The sequence below is a fragment of the Dendrobium catenatum genome, unplaced genomic scaffold, assembly GCF_001605985.2.
Source record: "Dendrobium catenatum unplaced genomic scaffold, ASM160598v2 fragScaff_scaffold_1132, whole genome shotgun sequence".
Lineage (NCBI taxonomy): Eukaryota > Viridiplantae > Streptophyta > Magnoliopsida > Asparagales > Orchidaceae > Dendrobium > Dendrobium catenatum.
In genome coordinates, this window is record NW_021319594.1 from 562,697 (window position 1) to 582,836 (window position 20,140).

At 35.6% G+C, this 20,140-nt stretch overlaps 1 protein-coding gene across 10 annotated transcripts in view; it reads right to left on the reverse strand.

The window, feature by feature from the left end:
- Positions 1–20,140, reverse strand: part of LOC110111041 — a gene marked incomplete at its 3' end in the record, with an annotated part of 35,424 nt that overhangs the window by 11,695 nt on the left and 3,589 nt on the right. For 2 of the 10 annotated variants that reach the window (XM_028698769.1, XM_028698767.1), the window contains 6 exon segments: positions 1,918–2,023; positions 3,706–3,756; positions 5,188–5,281; positions 9,272–11,643; positions 11,744–11,800; positions 13,230–19,473. In XM_028698769.1, coding sequence (XP_028554602.1) covers positions 1,918–2,023; positions 3,706–3,756; positions 5,188–5,235 — 205 coding nt within the window. 10 annotated transcript variants of the gene reach the window in all.

Here is a 20,140-nt window from a genome sequence, read left to right on the forward strand (position 1 = left end):
ACCGAACAGCCAAAGAACAAGGGGATCAGAATAACCAAGCCAGGAGAACAGAAACCGAACAGCAAAGCCAGGAGAACAAAAACCGAAAAGTCATCAAGCAGCCAGCATCCATCCGCCCCAAATCATCTTAATTAAAAAGGGGGCGGCCATGCTTACACCAAATCTCCCCTGATGAGATAACTTTAGAACTTACATGATGTGCTAATTGAGCCATTTCTAATGGGAGAACTTCCTCTTGAATTTAAACTTCAACTTTGTTGACATATTTGACTTTCTTTTTTTTTCTTAATTTTTAAATAGAAAGGAAGACTCACAACCTACAGCTCTGATACCAAATTGATGCAACCAAAATTTTAGGGAGCTAAGGTTGCAAACAAAGATGATGTCTCCCTTTTGAAATGATATAAACATACACAAATAGAACAAAATGATATTATTATATCCCACAATAGTTTAAACAAACACAAGCATTCCTTACAACTTCAAATAAAAGGACATAACACCATACGACTTTTCAACGCTTTGAGAAGAAAGATACAATGGGAGGGTTACCATGGAGAGAAGAATTAGATAAGAAGACTGAGACAAAGTTTTAGAGGAGAAGAGGAAGGAGATTAGCTCACAAGCTAGTGAAAAACCCCTCAAGTTTTCTTTCCAAAAATCATCACCAAAACTCCTCTTTAAACAGCCCAAAACTCCCCTATAAATAGAATAGAAAAAGGGAGCCCAACAGACACCAAACAGCCAATCAAAATCATCTTAATTAAAAAGGGGGCGGCCATGCTTACATCAGTTGGAAACATAAAATTATCATGCATTAATTGGATCAGACCCACATGCGACACATGCGAGACATTAAACTAGACAGACAAATATTACATATGAAAATATCTGGCTAGTGGAACTGTGTTGAGAGCTATTTGTGCGTGTACTAAACTAGTAGTCACAAGGAACATGAATCCATGGTCAGAAATATCAGCATGCCAAATTCTAATATCACATGCACGAAGGCTAAAATGTTATATACAAACTTTGAAATAAATTTCACAACATAAACATTTTTTTCTTTTCGGTGATTGCTTGTACTAGCAAACACAAACTGTAAATTGTAATTCTAAATGTAAATAAATTCTGAATCCTTTTCTAGTACCCTGCATGGAGACAAGAACCCATTGTCAGAAACCCAGCATGCCTGGTCCAACTGCAAAAACTCAGAAAGCCAATGAAACCAACGCAAACTGGAAAACCAATTAACCCACACAATCTTTTTTATTCTCAAAGATACCTACGCACGTGATATTCACCAAACTACTATTGCTTGGTGGTAGGCAATCGACATATCACAACAAGCATCACAATTTATAGGATTCATGGCCTTTCTGACTTCACAAACCGGAAAATAATATATGAGATACATTAAAACATAATTTTGAAAATAACTTTTCTTTGTATAGTGAAAGCAAGATTAATCATTAAAGGAAATCACAGATATGATGATAAAAAGGGCACTCTATGCATAACTTCCCACCATTGCAAAGTCTGGGGACGGTTGATGTATGGAGAGTGGAGACTTACCTATATATTTGCCAATACAAGATATAACGTAGTAAAATATTGTTAACCACTAAAATGCAAATCACGGACTAATTTCTAGATAAATTGATCATACTTTGCACATCAAAAGGCCATCTACCAGTTAGAACACATCTAATTATTGTTCCACTATATATATATATCAAAGATCAAGATCTTATATAGTTTCAAAATCAATAGCATAGGTGAATTTTACCTAGTAGTATTTTAAAGGGCAGAAGGTCATCAAGAGAAATTCAGAGAATAGCAAATATCAAATTCTATTCTAATAAAATAAATAACTAATCACGATGCTTATTAGAGAAAGATAAGCCCACGCATTACCAAGTTCAGTAAAACCAGGCTCTATCTTTGCCTGGTATAAGAGAGTATCCACCACTTCTTTCTGGTTCATATATAGCTGAAGACAGCGTTCAATTAGATTCTGTACCTGAATAAAGTTGAATAGTATTAAAAATAATTAATGAAATACATGTTCTGTAACATGTTACATTACACAATCATTGTGCCAGTAAAGACATCAAGCTTTGGAAACTCGACATGAAATAAGAGCTAAAATTTAGTACCACTATAGCAGTCCACTTGAAGAAAACAATCCAACAAAGAACACGTCCATTGTCTTATATGCATGCGCAAAGCTACAATCTCACAGATATGCCGCTAACACAATTAACAGCTTAAGCTCGCTTCTGAAAACATGGAAGCACACACATATGTACTGATCTGGATGTATGAGATTCATGATCTCTGATAAATATGTCAAAGATTCTGAATATTCGAGACACGGAAAAAGAAAAAAAACTAAAGCACCCCCCCCCCCCCCAACTAAAGCCCCCCCCCCCCCCCCTTAGCTCACATATTTGCTGGTTTGAGTGTAGAAATCTTTGTATATTTATTAAATATCTCAATGAATCTGAATATTGGTAGTTGGCGCCAAAAAGCCTTGCAGTCTCAAACAGATGGGTCAATCAACGGCACTGGGCACACTCACACAGAGCACATGAACAGAAACATATATACGCATAAATCTTCAAAAAAAAAACTGTTGAATGGGAACATATGATATGTTGGTATCATATGGTTCACACTTAATCCAGACCCAATCTGATGTGTTAATGCTCAGATTTCCCCTGATGAAGTAATTAATGCCCATCACCAGCGGTTCTTACAAGCTTCTAATGAGAGGCAGAACGAACAATCTAAAGCTGATCCTCATTCATAGCCAATAACACTTAATGCAAAATCAAGACAGGTCAGAGTAGAATCAACAATAATGCACACCAATAACAACAATGTGAGAAACAATCCCAACAGCATCCAAGGCCACAATGACAGTACATTCCTTGGAATACCAGAGGGAACAACAGCCTCGTGACAATTCAAAATGACAAGCTACACCAATAACCCACCCACTCAACGACAAATTTAGTAAATAGAATAGTTTTACAATTTCCATCACAATTTCAATGATCCAACTGAGGCATGTTTCCAGCCGAAGATGAGATCAAGAGGTTAATCCATAGAGGGTGCCTCATTTAATTTCTAAAAATTACAACAAAATCAAGTTTTTTTTATATGAGGAAAACAAAGACCATTTAATAGAGGTCCTCTTCTACTAAGGCATGTTCTCTTGATTATTTCAAGAGAATCGTCTTCCAAGAATATGCAAGATAAAATTCTCATCAAATTCTATGTTTCCAAACTATATACTATATATAATGTTATTCATTCATACCTGTAACATTTAGATTTAGTGCAAGTATTCGTACAAAATATCCCACCAATATAATTCTTTTATCATACTCAACACAACAGTAAACTTGAAGTGGGCAAATTCTACTATGTATACATAAGAACTCAAACATACATTTCAAAGATATTATCCCATTTTTGCACAAGAGTTATGAAAATCCATGATAAGCAATTGGGCGTATGTGCTAATTGTCATTTATGATTTATCTAATAAGTCCATGGTTATTAAAGCACCACAAAATGTACTTCCTGATACTATATTTGAAGTGATCTTTCTTTTCACATTCAAAACATGGCAGGAGCTCCATTTTCCCATTGAGGTTGAACCCCAAAATATGAGGAAGGGATAGTTTTTCATACCTTGATAAGCCACATAGATTCCCAAGAAGAGGCATGTGTCGTCTGACCTACCTAGATCCCACAAGTTAATAAAAAAGTTTAATCTTCATTGGATTTACACTAAATCTAATCATATTCTCATGAGATGAGACTAGTTTTAAACTCAATAGGAGATGCATGTCAAGTTAATGTGCTTTAAAAGATGGAAACATGCATCCTCTAATAAGAACTCTTTTTTCAGGAGATATCATTTGTATTAAATTTTCTAATTTAATGAAGTTTTGGAGAATCTAAGACAAGAACCTTCAAATGATAATATTGATGATGATGACAATAATGTCTTCCCTATGTCTCTTCCTCAAGATGAATTTTTCATTCCTCGTCTCTTCTTTGAATGGATTTCTCATTTGTCTGTCCTCTTTGGATGCATTTTACTAGTTTTGAAGTATAACTGAGGGCTCTCAATTCTTCCTCCAATAACAATTCAACTCTTAAAAGTAAAATTATTTGCAAAACAAGGAAACTAATCCAATGGTGGTTTGATTGCGGCGATTGCACAGTGATCCAACGGCAATGGTTAAACAATGGTCTAACGATGGTGCTTAGTTGGAGCTCTGATATTTTTCAAGTCTTTGGCTTAAATCTCAAGCCAAGGATCTCCTTTATGTAGCAAGTAGGGGCTTATTTATAGATTTTTGAAAGAGTTATTTATTGAGAAAATCTAAAATACCTAATAGTATAGTCCGTGTTAATTCCCTTGATTATTAAGCGTTCAGTAAGCATTGGAGTGCCTAAATATATTCTAAATTAAGCAATCTTGGGCTTATATGATTAGTTTTGTCGAGACACTCAATTTGACCATAAGCATGACAAATTTGGAGATCATTTGATCCTCCAAGTAATATGCCGAAGTTTTCAGTTATGCTTTAATTACTTGATTTGGACTCATTTGGACTTGGATCGAACTACTTTTGATTGTGTCCCAATGAGATGTTTAATTCGTCTACAAGTTTACTAAAACCAGAGTTTTTATATAATCAATCAACACTGAAAAAAGGCCTAATTTCACCTCGATTATCGCAAAGTCTCACCAACTGTCATAGAAATCCAATAGATGTCACTTCTCAACCCTTCAAAAATGTGGATTTCAAGCAATTACATCATGTCCTCAAATATTTACTAACCAAGCACACCTAAAAGCTGCTAGTCCCAAGAACTCTAGGGCAACGTATTCAAATTTTCAAATCCTTTATATTTTGAAATTCTAAGCACACCACTTGTATCAAGACCACAATTAGCGGAAGCCGCAGAAACAGCAGGATTCATTAAATGCAGGGTCCAAACAAGTGCGTAGCAGCAAAAATGCTCATAAAAGAAATTACTAAAACTATAAATCAGTAATAAAAAAAAAAATCCCCATATATGATCCTGCAGCAACAAAAACCGAAAACTAACAAGCAGGAGATGAAAACACCATTAGCAGAAACATAAAGGCATCCCTACCAGTTGTATGTCTTGACGAGAGACCTTCCTGATTTCTCCGCTGGACATCCTTCTCAAACACCTTTCAGCCACTACCACTCACAAAGCAAATGACCTAATCAAGATAGAAACCAATTGCATCAGTCCCCATCAAAACAAATTCACTAGGGCATACATCCATCAACATAAAAATAGGCCGCAAACAGTAACTAAAGCATGATCCCGCCTAAAGTAACGGGATCATATTCTGCATAATCATTTTAGACCACAATCAAGTCCGCGCTCATAGAAATCAACAACCATACCAAGAAGCCTAATCAGGAAACTATGCAATCGCGAATAACTTCACCGAACAAAATCTTAAATTCGATTCTCTGTGGATAACCCTCGATCACGACTCAAAGATCAATAAATCAAGAGTAATTTACCTTTCTAGCTTGAACGATTTCGATACCTCCTACACCGTCTCCTCCAGCTAGCCAAGCCGAGGAGGTAAAGAATGAGAGCGCGAAGAAGCGGAGAAAGGCTAGAGAGAGATGGGGAGAAAGGCAGGACAGAGCATTCGAGAAGATGGTGGGGGAAAAGAAGGCGGGGGCCTGTGGGGAAAAGGAGATGCCTGCGGTTAAAAGAAGGGCGTAGAAGCTCTCGGGGCGTTCTGCAGAGCTAGCTTCGTGATCGACCCTTCAAAGTGCAGAAGCCATCATGCTTTTTATATAATCAGAGGCACCGCCCGAGGCCGGATAAAATTGCGCAGGAGAAGGGATATAAAATTTTTAAAAATTGTTAATTTTTTAGCTGTAATATACAGTTATAATGTGACCATTTATAAAATATATATTCGATATTTTTTATTTTACATAAGTACAAAAAAATATTTTTTATTAAGTAAATATGAGACTTATATTTTTAATTATTAAAGTAATTTTAAAATTGTAATTTCTATTTGATAATTCACATTTGAATTTCAATTTTTAGAGTAAACCCATGGTTATTTTTTTTAATTGTAATTTTATTTATCTATATAATTCCTCATAAATAATAATAAATACTACTAAGTATTTATTAATGTTTTTATTTTATTTTATAGATGTGCTTATTTTAATATGTTATGCATATATATTATATTTTATTAAGAATCTTGCTAACTAAATTATTATACATATAATTGGTTAAAGTTGTATTATCCTATAATTATGGTATGGTACAATTACAATATAAATGTACATTCGAACTTTCTAAGCCATAGCCATGTAATGTTTAATTTATGAACAATTATATTATTATGTTACCAATTAGTTAAATAATTATTTATTTTTTATATTTTTGATATCATATCAAAAGATTTGTTAGTTTGTTCCATTGTTTAGACTTATTCAAAATTTCATATTATTTAACTAAAAGCCCCTCCCTATAAATTATTAATTTACCTCTCATTTTCCAACTTAGGCTTCATTTGGGACTATTTTTTTTTATTGCTTTTTAAAACAGAATTGTAGTACAAATTTTTAAATTTTTTTACTAAAACTTTGTTTTCAGAAGCAATAAAAAAGCTGTCCCAAATAAAACCTTAGTCTAGGTAAGCGAAGGAGGGACGGAGAGAGATTATGTATGAATTTACATGAGAATGATGATTCAGAGAGCTTACGATGTGATTCAAGATTCAAACAATTAAAAAAAAATTATTCCTCCAAAATAAAAATCAAGAATCAAGAGTTATTTGAAATATTAATCATAATATGCTTACAAATTACTTACAAATTATTTGGTGTGACAATTATTTCTATCGAAAATAACATGTGCAATAGAACACGGGTTATGATAAAAGCTTCTTTTGAGTCATTATTGCACCTATGCTTATTTCATTATAGTTTATATCAATCAAAATATTATTTCTTTTTTATGTTTATAAGAAAATACCATAAAATCACACAACAATAATGAGCTATGAGCTAGCTTTTTATGTTATGTCAAGATCATATAAGATAATAATTTATCCCTTTATCAATACCACACAATCATACATCATGGTGACCGAATCATTTAAGTACCACATATCACATAAAATGATGACCTTAAAACAATATGTTTTATTTAATATATAAATCACTAAACAAGTCAAGCTAATTTATCAAACTTTTCATTATGCTTGATAATTAATAGCCTTATCAAATAAAAACTTTAGAAACAATAATCAAATAAACATGCTCAAATAACTACAATAGTAAACTACTACATTATATGGCTTTCATCTTTAGCTCCCCTCTTTCTTACCTTCATTTCCTTCTTACCTCTACTCCATGATTCCACTCTTGCTTAGTTTTTCCCTGTAAGACCTTAAAAAAATGTGGATTCTAAAGCCAAAAGTTTTTCATAAAATTACTTTAGAAAGCAATAAGAAATCTGTCCCAATTGAAGCCTTAGCATCGACCAAACTTCATAAATCATTTAAAGTGATGGTCAATGCTTCTTCATATAAGCTTGATGTAGCTTTAATGCAAGAAGGAAGACATGTGGCATACAATTCAAAGCTCTTGTAGGACACTAAGAAGAACTACCCAACATAAGATAATAGTTACCACACATCACAAGCAATAAAATATGGTGGTCCACACAAGCCATAAGCCACTTCAATACCTTCAAACATAATCCAAATTTTAACAAGGCTCAACATATGACATGAATGGCATACCAATTGAATTTCAATCTAACCATTTGGTAGAACATCTAAAATAAAATGATTAGAACAACAAAATCAAGCCTTTATCATCAATCAACATAAGGACGGCTAAATTAATCATTTTTTCTCCATTATGACTTATTAAGGCTTCGTTAGGAATGCTTTCTTACTATTTCTTAAAATAGCTTTCTAATAAGAAAATTGTTCCAACGAAGCCTAAGAGTCAAATTCTCATTTAAACCTAATGAAAAGATATCATTTCCAATACTTTCTAATCAAATTTTTTTATGTTTCCCTCAATCTTTTTTAATATAGGATGAATCTAATACATATACTCTCCTAAACCCAAAATAAATTGAATGAAATCATATAAACAGAATTGAAAATCTCAAATCAAAAGGCACACAATCTCAAACAATTTTTTTCTGGCAAATTACAATAATTTGGTGGATGTGGTAAAACATGGAGGAGATCCAGAAGATTAACATATTCAAAGGAAAAAAAAATAACAAGAAGAAAATTAAAGAATGATTTCATACACATACAACATAACTGAGATGCATGTATATCATAGATCTAATGAATGGTTTTATACAAACAAAATTCTAATTAATACAATGAACAAGTCAGATGCACCTATGGATAACCAACATGCTTACATGCCTCTCATAGAAGACCAGCCTGAACATCCTATACCTGAATAATAATGTTATAAATACAAAAATAAAACATTGAACTAATCAGGACCTATGCAGTAGGGGTCTCAATTTCAGGTTACGGTCGGGTTCGGGTTGAACTCGAAACTGACCCGACACTATTCTGGTATGGGTCGACTCAACCCGATTTTGCAAACGGGTTGATTTTCTAGACCCAAATCCAACCCGCTTCGGGTTCGGGTAAACCCAACCCGCTTCGGGTTCGGGTCAACCCAACCCGACCAGCAAACGCCGCGGACGCGACATGCCTCGGGACACCGGTGACGCGGAACTGCCGGACGCAGAACACGGCGTGTAACTGCCGCGGACGCCGGCGAGGCGGCGACTGACGCAGGACGCGACTGCCTCGAGACGCGATGTGACCTGGGCTTGGGAAGCAATGCGATGTGACGCATCCGGGCAGGAGGGAAGCGAGCAGGGTCAATCCAGGCAGGGGTTTGTGTGCCCGAGTCATTTCGGGTTATTCCCGAGTTCCCGAGTCAACCCGAACCTGACCCGATTTTTCAAACGGGTCGGTTTTCAGGACCCGAACCAGACCCGCTTCGGGTTCAGGTCAACCCAAACACGACAACCCAAACCCAAAATTTTCAGGTCGGGTTCGGGGCGGGTCGGGTCCAATATTGACAAGTCTACTATGGAGGGAGAAGATCAAGAAAAGCAAGCTTTGGATGGTTCTTAAAATTTTCAAATAGTGCTAAAGAAACCATCATACCACGATTAGAAGCCTCAGAACCCCGCTGATAGTTGCACAGGTTGCCTTCAAATATCATTGTCCATACGAAAGCCCTTAGCCATTATACAGGAAAGCACAAAATATGGAATATCCATTAGAAAGAAATTTATTTTAAAAATGCATGCCAGGAATTTTAAAGATGGTGAAGAGAACAGAAATTCTTCTGTATTTGCTTCAATGAAATTGGATTAGGAAATTAAAATGAACAAGAACAGAAATTTCTAAGGCATTTTTATTATGTGACCACAATGATCATAAACGAATAGTCAGAAGGCTTTTTTGAGATTTAAACCCAAAAAAATAGCATGAAATCATTCTCTCTATTTGGTTGAGGCCTTTTACCTTAGCCTGCCAATCAAGTAAAGAAAACTAAATTGAAGAGATTCTTAATCTGTTTGAGAAGGTTATAAAATTTTAATAAAGCTTAATGTAAAGCAGCAAATAACTGAAGTTTTCCCAATGGCTCACCATTTCTTTTGGAAAAACGTTTCAGAGGCCAACTCAAGCTTAGCTCACAACAAAATTTGTTCTCTGCTTTATCTAGACAAACCTTTGTGTTATAGGCCATGATCTACTTGTCTTCAAAATAATAAAATTAAAATTTGGACAGCTGCAGTTTTTTATAAATTTTGCTGTAAAACTGCTATGAAAAAAATATTCTTTTCTAAAGCTGTTGTCGAAAGCAGCTCAGCTTCCTAACACAAAACATTCTTGAAAATACTGGCCAAACAGAAACTATGATTGTGGTCTAATAAGCAAAGCAATAAGAACACTGTCCCAATCGAAACCTAAGCAGCCGTGCAGCTCATATTTCACAATGATGGATATCCAGATGCGATCTATACATATATATTGGTTTACATAAATGTATAAAGCAATAAGCATAAGATGCCGCTGATCCAAACAGTAAGTATGTATTATTAAGAAGATAACACAAAACCAGAGATATCAATAAGCTAGACATCCGCTGGAGTAATTCAACCAATTCAAGGTGACCAAAAAGAATTGACATGCCTCTTTCTTCCTTTCTTTGTTGGGCAATAAATTAATCGTCATCCCTCACTCCCAGAGAGAATGAAATCACATGCATTGATTTCCCAATGATCATCAAGCCAAAACCCTAATGGCAAATACTCCCATCAGATTGGGGCAGGATCAACTCCAACTACAGATGTATTGCAAGGAGCAGTTATTCCCATCCCAGTAAGATACTTAACTTGGATGGCTAGGGTCAAATTTATGAGGCACATAAAATATGTATGACAATTGCTTTTCAAACTGCTAAATTTTACCAAATCATTTCAGCTAAAATTTAAGATTAAATCAATTTTTAGATAATTTCTTCAAACATTGGTTAAAATCAGGTATTAATGGCTTAAGAGTCCAATGAGCAGTCCACTTACACAAAGAAATTATCCCTTATTTGGAGTAATTTAATCCAAAATAAACTTTCCCTCATATTTCTCCAATTCTAATCAATTTAATTGTGTATTATAAGACATAAAGTCAAAGAACCCCAGCCAAACAGTGCCTGAATGTTACCCAGAAACTTCAATAATAACCCTAGAGCAAGTCTCATGCTGCACCCATAGAATATAAGTTTGCAATCTTCTGAGAGAGAGAGAGAGAGAGAGAGAGAGAGACCCAGACGGTTTTCAAATCCATCAAAGAAAGGAGGGAGAGAACAGAAACTCAAAAAGTAAAATGAATTTACATTCCATTTGGAAATCCTACCTTCGTTGTTGATTGACTTCATTGCTCCCACGTTACAACGAGCTGTTGGAAGTATTCTCATTCGTTAGCAATGAGGTAATTTGGCATTCTGGCCCGATGCAACTTGATTTCATTGCTGTTCAACTAGGGTTCGCTTTTCGTCTTCTTCATTTATTCATGGCTGCTGGACTTCGCATCGCATAGACTTTTGAACGAGTCGCTAAAAAACTTCTTTGCATCATTCGGTGACCTTCCCTTCATGTCGAATCGGAAGCCACAACATTTTGACGATGTTGTTGAGGGTAGAGTTTAGCACAAGTTCTACGTTGCTATTCGACTTGGCTCCTTCGACGACGTTCCCTTCATGTTGGATTGGAAGTTATGACTTTTTTTTTATCAGAAGCAACAACGGGAGCTCGATTGCTGTAAAGGTAACTTTCCCCCTTTTGCACGCTTCTTCGGCCAAATCCCATAAATCAGCAGAACCAAGGATTTCGTAAATCCGGGATTTACCACCAAAAGAGGGAATTTTCCGTCAAACTCGGCCTAAATCCTGCATCCAAACAGACCCTAGAGTGTGGAACAAGTCTCAAGCCGCACCACACAATATCACCGTAACAAGCATAAGTTGCAATTTTCTGAGTCACAGAGAGAGAGTCCCAGATGCTTTTCAAATCCAGCAAAAAATAGGGGAGGCAGAAAAAAAAAAAAAAAACTCATCCAAATAATAGGTGTAACCTGGTTGCCGGAGAAGTTAAAAGCATCGCCCCTCTCCTCTCCTGCCATCCTCGGCATCTTGAGAACAATAAAAAGTTCATCTTTAGATCGCATCGTCTCTTTCAATGGATGTAAATGAGAACTACGCATTGAATATGTAAATAGAGAAAAATAAATTGTTATGTATGTAAAAAACACTAAGAACAAATCCCCGTTGTTCGACCCGGCCTTGCAAGATCTAACCAAACGGGCTATTCATTAGGAGAAATACTTATGTACCGAGTCCAGAAGCTACATGGCTAGCACACAGAATGTGTCTTATGCCCATCCTATGTACAAATTGTGTTTAGAAAGCAGGAAAAAGCAATTTTAAAAGCAAAAAATAAATAAAGCTATCCTAAACGAAGCCTAAGGCTTCGTTTGGGACGGTTTTTTCATTGCTCTAAAACAGAGTTTTAGTAAAAAATAAAAAAATTGTACTAAAACGAAGTTTTAGAAAGCAATAAAAAAGCCGTCCCAAAACGAAGCCTAAATCTCGTGAATTAACTCAAATTTATTAAATCTGGGATTTAAGCCAAAACGTAGAAGGAACAGAATTTAAGATTCTGTAAGATTAAAGTTGTTATTTTTGCTGTTTGGCATAATTTAGGCTAAATCCTGCATCCAAACAAGCCCTAAGCTTGCCGTCTTGTTGAGGAGATATATAGAACACATTGCTTGCAAGCCACTTGAAGAGAAGAATAGAGAGTGGGAGACAAAACTCGCATCCCCAATATCTGGCCTTCAAACCCTACTCATAGTTGCACAGGTTGTCTGAGAAGTCTTACCTCAAGCCATATTTGATAATGTATGGAAAAACTCCAACTTTAGTTCATGGAATTCCACATCATCTCTCATAAAGGAGGTCAACAAAAAAGAGAACTGCTCTTGGGCTTTAAGAAAGAATTAATAATATTAGCGGGATCATAAGTCAGAACAGGGGCTCGCCATGGAGATAACAATCTTTCACCCTTTTCGCTCGCTTCTTCAGCTAACACACGCAAATCTGAAGAAGTACTGGATTTTACTAAATCTGGAATTTAAGGCAAAATAAAGAATGAACGGGATTTAAGATTCAGCAAGTTTTAAAGTTTTTATTTTTGTTGTTTGGTAGGATTTAGACTAATCCAGCTCAAATCCTCCGTCCAGACATCCCCTAAGATTTTTTTCCTGTTGGGAAAAGATATAGAGAGAGCTTCTTGCTTTCTAACCCCTAAAAGAAAACAAAAAAGGGTGAGAGAAAAAACTCTCATCCACAATCTCCGGCCTTCAAGCCCTACTCATAGTTGCACAGGTTGCCTAAGAAGGCTTACCTCAAGCCATTCTTGATAATGAATGAAGAAACTCTACCTTTAATTCATGGAATTCACCATCACGCCTTGCAGTGGAGGTCAACAAAAGAGAGAAATTTACCAAAAGATAACTCTGGGGTCTTGAAAAAAAATTAATGACATTATTGGAGCATTACCTAATGAAGACCAAACCAACGGGCCCTTAGAGAGCTTTTGAGCCACCATTGGCTTCCCCGTAGAGGTACTTATTGTTCCCGCCTGATAATTTGTCCTGAGAGAGAAACAGAATGATTATTCTTTTAACAAAAGAGAAAAAGAGAGAAGAGAAACCTTGTAAGATGTGTGAGCACCGATCTGATCCATGTTGAATCGTTTTACCTTGTTGATCGAGTTCAGACCTCTGTTGACTCAATTTGTCATGGCTCAAACACTACAAACTCAACACAATATTTCAAAGTACAGACCTCTCTTGACTCAATTTGTCATGGCTCATCAAAACTTACGTTAGATCATAAGGAAATTTGTATGATCCCAACAAAAATCAATGGACAAATACACCAAATTCTTTCAGCTGCCCATTTTTCTTTTAGAGAAATGTTTATCAGGCCAACTCAAGCTTAGCTGACATCACAAATGCCACATCAAATCGCTTAGGGTATGCTTGGATGGGCGTGAACAATTCCTTACCCAGCCCTCATGAAAACGAGAATAAAATTTTATTGGCTCATCATAGGGACTCACAAGCCCACTCTAAAATAAACACAAGAACAACAACGCTTTATCCCACTACGCAAGGTCGGCCACCTAAAACCTTTTTTTTTCATTGTGTCATATTAAAAGTTGAATTTTCATTTAAATCTAATAATAAATAAATTTTCAAATACTTTATAACCACATCTTTTTAATTATACATCCTCCTTTTTAACATATGTCAGATATAATACATCCACTCTTTTAACCAAATCATCAAAAAGCCAACATTTTATGTGACCAAACCATCTACGACAACTGTCTAATCTTATCTGCCACTAGGTGTGAAACCCCTTAAATAAAAAAAAAAGCTAAACTCTTAACCATCAAGACGCATGTTGGTGTAATTGTTGGAATTACATTAAGAAACTTCGCAATTAAGCGTGTTCATCAAAGAGATATCCTGGGGTGGGTGAAATCTTGGGGAGTTACACAAAAAGGACAAAACCGGGATGTCCTTAGAACAAAGCGAACAATATCTTGATAGTTAAGAGTTTGGGCTTTTATAAATGATAACATAGCAATACACCAACAAAAAAATGAGAACTAAGTGTCATACAAGACAAAATGCTAAGCCATGAGAACCACCTTTTGAGCCCTGTATGAGACAAAGTGCTACATGGTGGGAGTCACCACTTGAACTTTTAGGGGCCACCCCTAGGATTTTATCTGCATGATGGATGATTTTGAGATAAAGATATTGATGAGAACATCAGTTACATAAGTTGATAAGATTGTGAAATGTATAATTGTTTACATAAATGTATAAAGCAATAAGCATAAGATGCCGCTAAGACAAAGAGGCAGTATGTATTATTAAGATACCACAAAACCTGATGCATCAATAAGCCAGACATTAATTCAACCAATTTATGGAGACCAAAAATAATTGATATGCCACTTTCTTCCTTTCATTTATAGGCAATAAATTAATCACTATTCATCATCCCCAGACAACGAAATAACATGCACCAATTTATCAATGATCATCAAGCCAACCTTATGGCAAATACTCCATCAAATTGGGACAGGATCATCTCCAACTACAGCTGTATTGCAAGAAGTTATTCCCATCCCAGTAAGATATTTAACTTGAATGTCTAGGGTCAAATTTATGAGGCACATAAAGCCAACATTTATGATAAATGCTTTTCAAACTTTCATATACCAAAGATAAAATATTGACCATGTGGTATTTATCTAGATTGTGTTCTACTAAAAATATAAATTAAAACACCTTTAGCTCCAAGCCAAATAATGCCTGTCATTACCTTCATACCTAGGGGGCGTTTGGTACCAGGATTTATTACGAAAACATTTTAGCAAAAATTTAAGATATAGTCAATATTTAGCTAAGATTTCTTCAACCATTCATTAAAATCATGTATAAATGGCTTAAGAGTTCAATGAGTCCGCTTATACAAGAAATTACCCCTTATTTGGAGTAATTTAATCCAAAATAGACTTTCTAACACATATCTCCAATTCTAATCAATTGTGTATTATGAGGCATATAAAGTCAAATTTCCCTAGCCAAACAGACCCTAAATGTTCCCGAGAAACTTCAAAAATAACACTAGAGCAAGTCTCATGCCGCACCCATAGAATACCCTTCAAAACATAAGTTTGAAAACTTTAGAGAGAGAGAGAGAGACCCATATGGTTTTCAAATCCACATGCCCCCCTAAAAAAATTTTACTTACTTAGCACAATGGCATAAGCCCACATATAAAACTTAAGCATCCATTTTGGTACAACTCCTTGTCAGCTTTCATTTTATTTATTACAGGCTTTTTCCATTTCAAGTTTTCAATCCACCTAGAGAGAAAGATTAATGGGGTAAAATATTGAAAGAGAGGGAGGAATGACTTTCCATTGTGAACGGACAGAATGATGAAAAGAGATTTTAGTCAACAAGTTCGAGATATCTCCTCTAAAGGATTTGGCTAAAGCTAAAACAAAAAGCCTAAATGGGCTTAAAGCTGATCGTTTTAGTGGATGAACAGAACAACAAGTTCACCAACGAGGAAACCTACTCTATTTTTTGTAATTTTTCTTTTAAAATTTATTTATTAATACAAAGAAGTAACCAACAGCCTTTTTTTTCGGACACATGAAAAGCATCAATGGTTCGTTTTCCCCTTCGCTTCTCTCTCGCGACTCATGACCTCGAGCACGATTTTCATTTTTCATTTTGCTTCTCTCTCACCCCCAAACGAATACCGCATGTGACAGATGTTTATGCCTTCTAAAGCTCTAAGGGCCATGTTATTTGCATTCTCCTCTTAGATCCGATAATGAGACAACAAACTGAACTATTTTAAAATATTATATCCTTCCAAATTAGTCTGTTAACATAACTATATTCCACTGCTTGATATTGTTGTTGTTGTTGTTGTTGTTATTGTAGAGCCATCAATTTCCAAACAAAGAATGAAGACCTCATCTGAACCACAGCTGCATCAAACAAAACTGGAGGAAAGCAAAACGGAAGAATTGCTAAAATGCTGAATAACTGATAAACATTGTCATAAGAAAAATCATACAATATTTGTAGATCACAAACATTGTCAATAAGTAAAATCCTCGTAATTCAACCCCTTGGCCCGGTGAGATCTAACCAAACGGGCTCTTAATTAGAGGTAACAGTTTCTGTGTGCGTCAGACACACACACACACACAGAGAGAGAGAGAGAGACTCTTATCTTCCAATGTCATTCATGCCCTATCAGGATTGCAAGGGTTGCTTGAGTAGATCTTCCCCAGGCCTCAAGCATCCAGTCTACGAAAATATTACATCTATATGCCATGGCCAACCAATGATTTCACTTCGCCTCCCTCAACAGAAGACAACAAAAGATAGTTTAAAAAAAAAAAACTCACCATAATTACATCAAACAGATAACCTAACAGAACCTATCAGCAAGAGGAGAAATGATTTGGTGCGGAGTTTAGACGTTGTTTTGCGTCCGGACTCCAATTACATCTCGACCTGTGGATATTCAACTGTTCCTTAATAGCGTTTTCAGCGTATTCACCTTGCTTTCACTGCATATTCAATGTGCTTTTATTGCGGACTCGCTACTCTTTTGCCATGCTTTTACTTTGCTTTTATTGCATGTTCACTGGAGAGGTAAATAATTGAATATCCACGTATCAAAATTTAATTGGAGTCCGGACGCAAAGTTACCTCCGGCCTCCGCACCAAATAATTTCTCCCGCTAGAGAGAGAAAAAAAAAGTACTGCATACAGAATCTTACCTCTGAACCCTAATATGGCTGCACTGTTTGCCTGAGAAGCCACAGCTCAGGAACTTATTTGGTTAAGATCAATGGCACTCAGATATTTTGAGATGAATAAAATATATTTTCAATTAATTAATTATAAATTATATTAATTTAATATAATCTTAATTATCAATAACTTTCTTTTGATTAAATATTAAGGAACAATTCAAACTCGATTTTACATATATTATATCCACCTGTTCAAATCAGTAATTAAATAACTTTGCATTTTATTCAAAAAACGTTGCATGCCGTTGCATCCAATTTTGCTTATTTATATTCATGAGTAAAATTATTATTATTTAGCAATTTGCTTTTAATTCATCCAAACCAAATGAAGCGTTAAGGGGATGTTTGGCTGGAATACTATAGAGTATAAAGTATTCCAAATACAATATATTTTAATAATTTTGATGTTTAGTTAGATGAAAAAGGAAATCAAAGTAAAAAAATAAAAATAAATATAGTGTAAATCATTTTAGTTCATTTTTTGGGTAACCAAACTAACCCAATTTTGAGCGAGAACATTTTACACCACAAACAAGCTTGCTTAATTGCCGCAACCTGCCAACAGGCCATCGAACCCTTAGCGGACACTCACCGGCCACCACCAACAGCCAGCCACTACCATCGTCGCCACCCTCCAGTCACCACCTTTGTCGGCAGTTGACCACCAACTTCCGGCTACCAACGACCACCGACACTTGTCGTTGGCCACCACCATCATCATTGTCATCGCCCACAAGCTACCATTTTTAAACTTTACACTACATTCATTTTACTTCAAACCAAATAAAAAATTTATTCACCTGTATTTACTTTACATTCATCCAAACAACTCCAAAGTATTTATATAACACAATATTTCTTTTATATTGCATACCTTTTACGCTGAATTCTTTTTTTAGCTAACCAATAACCCCATAATAACTGACAAATAATAGAAAAATTACCCTTCTTTTCACCTACAGCTTCACAGAGTTATTTATTCTATGATCTATTGGAAACAACCTCTAATCTAAGGCATAAGATGCTGCTGAGCCAAAACATCAGCATCAATTATTAAAATAGGGTTAAATTTCAAAACAATCCCTTGAATAATACTAATTTAACTCTAAAATATTACATTCATCATATATAATCTCTTGGCTAAAACAGAATGCATCGTAAAAGAAAAAAAATAATAATTTGAAGTTGTTTGGATGAATCTAAAATAAATATAGATAATATTTTGTATTTGATTTGAAATAAAATAAATATAGTGTACAGTCCAAAGATGTTGGTAGCTCGCAGGTGGTGACAGTAGTGGCGGTGGTGACCAATGACCAGCGGCGGCCAGTGAAGGTGGTGAATTGTATAAGGCAAGGGCCGGCGAACATTGTGGCCAATAGGTGACGGCGGAGGGTGGCAAAGGTGATTGTAGCAACGATGTGTGATGGCAGCCGGCAAGAGACAGTGATAGTGACTAGCAAAAAAATGAGATTGCATGCAATGTAAACAGCTTTTGCCCAAAGCTAGGCGAATTTAGTTTACCTCAAAAATGAGATGAAAAGGTTTACACTATATTTACCTTGAAATCATTTTTCGTCCAACCAAAAACCAATACTTTCAAAACCCCTACATTTGAAATACTTTACATAGATTTTACTTCCAACCAAATAAATAGCCCCTAAATAAAATTGATCTAAAATTATTCCTCCAATACTCATTAAAAAAAAACAAAACCTCATCTTAAAAATTGAAGAAGATATGAAACTTACTCGAACAATAACTTCATCCCATAAGACATCAGGCATATGAGCGGAAAGGATATCCAGAGAATTGGAGACGAAAGAAAGGTCGCTGCAACCATCCGTTATGAATCTCTAATAAAAGAGGAAGCCAAAAAGGGATAAGAAAGCACTTGAACAACCTAATAATCTCCAAATATTGCATGCATATAGTCACATGGTGCATCTCAACAAAATAAATCCAAGGACTGCTCAAATTTGAGTCAATACAATGTTCATTGTTGATTGCATCATAAAAATTGGCAGGATTAGGCACAAATCTTGCTGTGATTAATAGGCCTAAATGTCCCCAATATATACGTTCAATATACTAAAAAATAAAAATCAAAAATCAAAAAGTATACTTGGGTTAGCAAAAAAGGTACAAATTACAAACAACGAATCCAAATAGCTAAAACCAAAAGACTAAAGAAAACCCCCGGAAAAAACACAAAAACCTGGATGTAGGATGGGATAGGGAAAGAGAGATGCTTTAATGCTTCATCCACAATTGCCAGTAGAGTGGAGCATCCATTAAATGGCAATATACGTTCACAATGGCACTAACACGGCTGTTAGGCCTGGTTTAGCATGAATCATCACTCATCAAAGCCTGTAAAATAGATAAAACATGAGAAGGATTGCATTCAATGCAAAAACCCGGGTACAAAATGCCATAAACACAGAAAAAACAGAGAACAGAACCCCAAATATCCACAGCGTCCAGCAGTACGTGAAGCATAAACAGAATGATCATGAGAAGAGAGAGCAACCCAGAGTCGAGTGTGGAAAAACAGGTTCAGAATCCAGAAACTGAATCCAAGCACAGAAATAACGTAAGACCAAAAATTTTAAAAAAAAAACATCATTAGCAATTTCTGCACTTGGGATCTGTTTGGGACAACTTTTGACTAACTTGCTTTTTAAACAGCAACCATATTTCATTTAGCTATTAGCTACTGCTTCCTTGTTGCTTTCTCACCGCCATTCAGAAATTGGTGATAGAAAACTACTTTTTGTAACCAAAATAACTACGATAGACCATGACAGAGGCAATGTAAAATAACCTCCTTACCATATTTGTGATTTAGAATGTTTGAAGCCCGAGAACCTGCTTCAAGATCAGTTCAAGAAGAAAGAAACTCCAATCAGGCAACAGGTTTTTTGCAGGGCACGTAAATTCCAACGAAATCTTGCACAAATTACAAACAAGCGCATTTCAGTATCCACAGTCATAGGTATCCGCAGTTTTATACCCCTCGACATAAGCCATCCAGAAG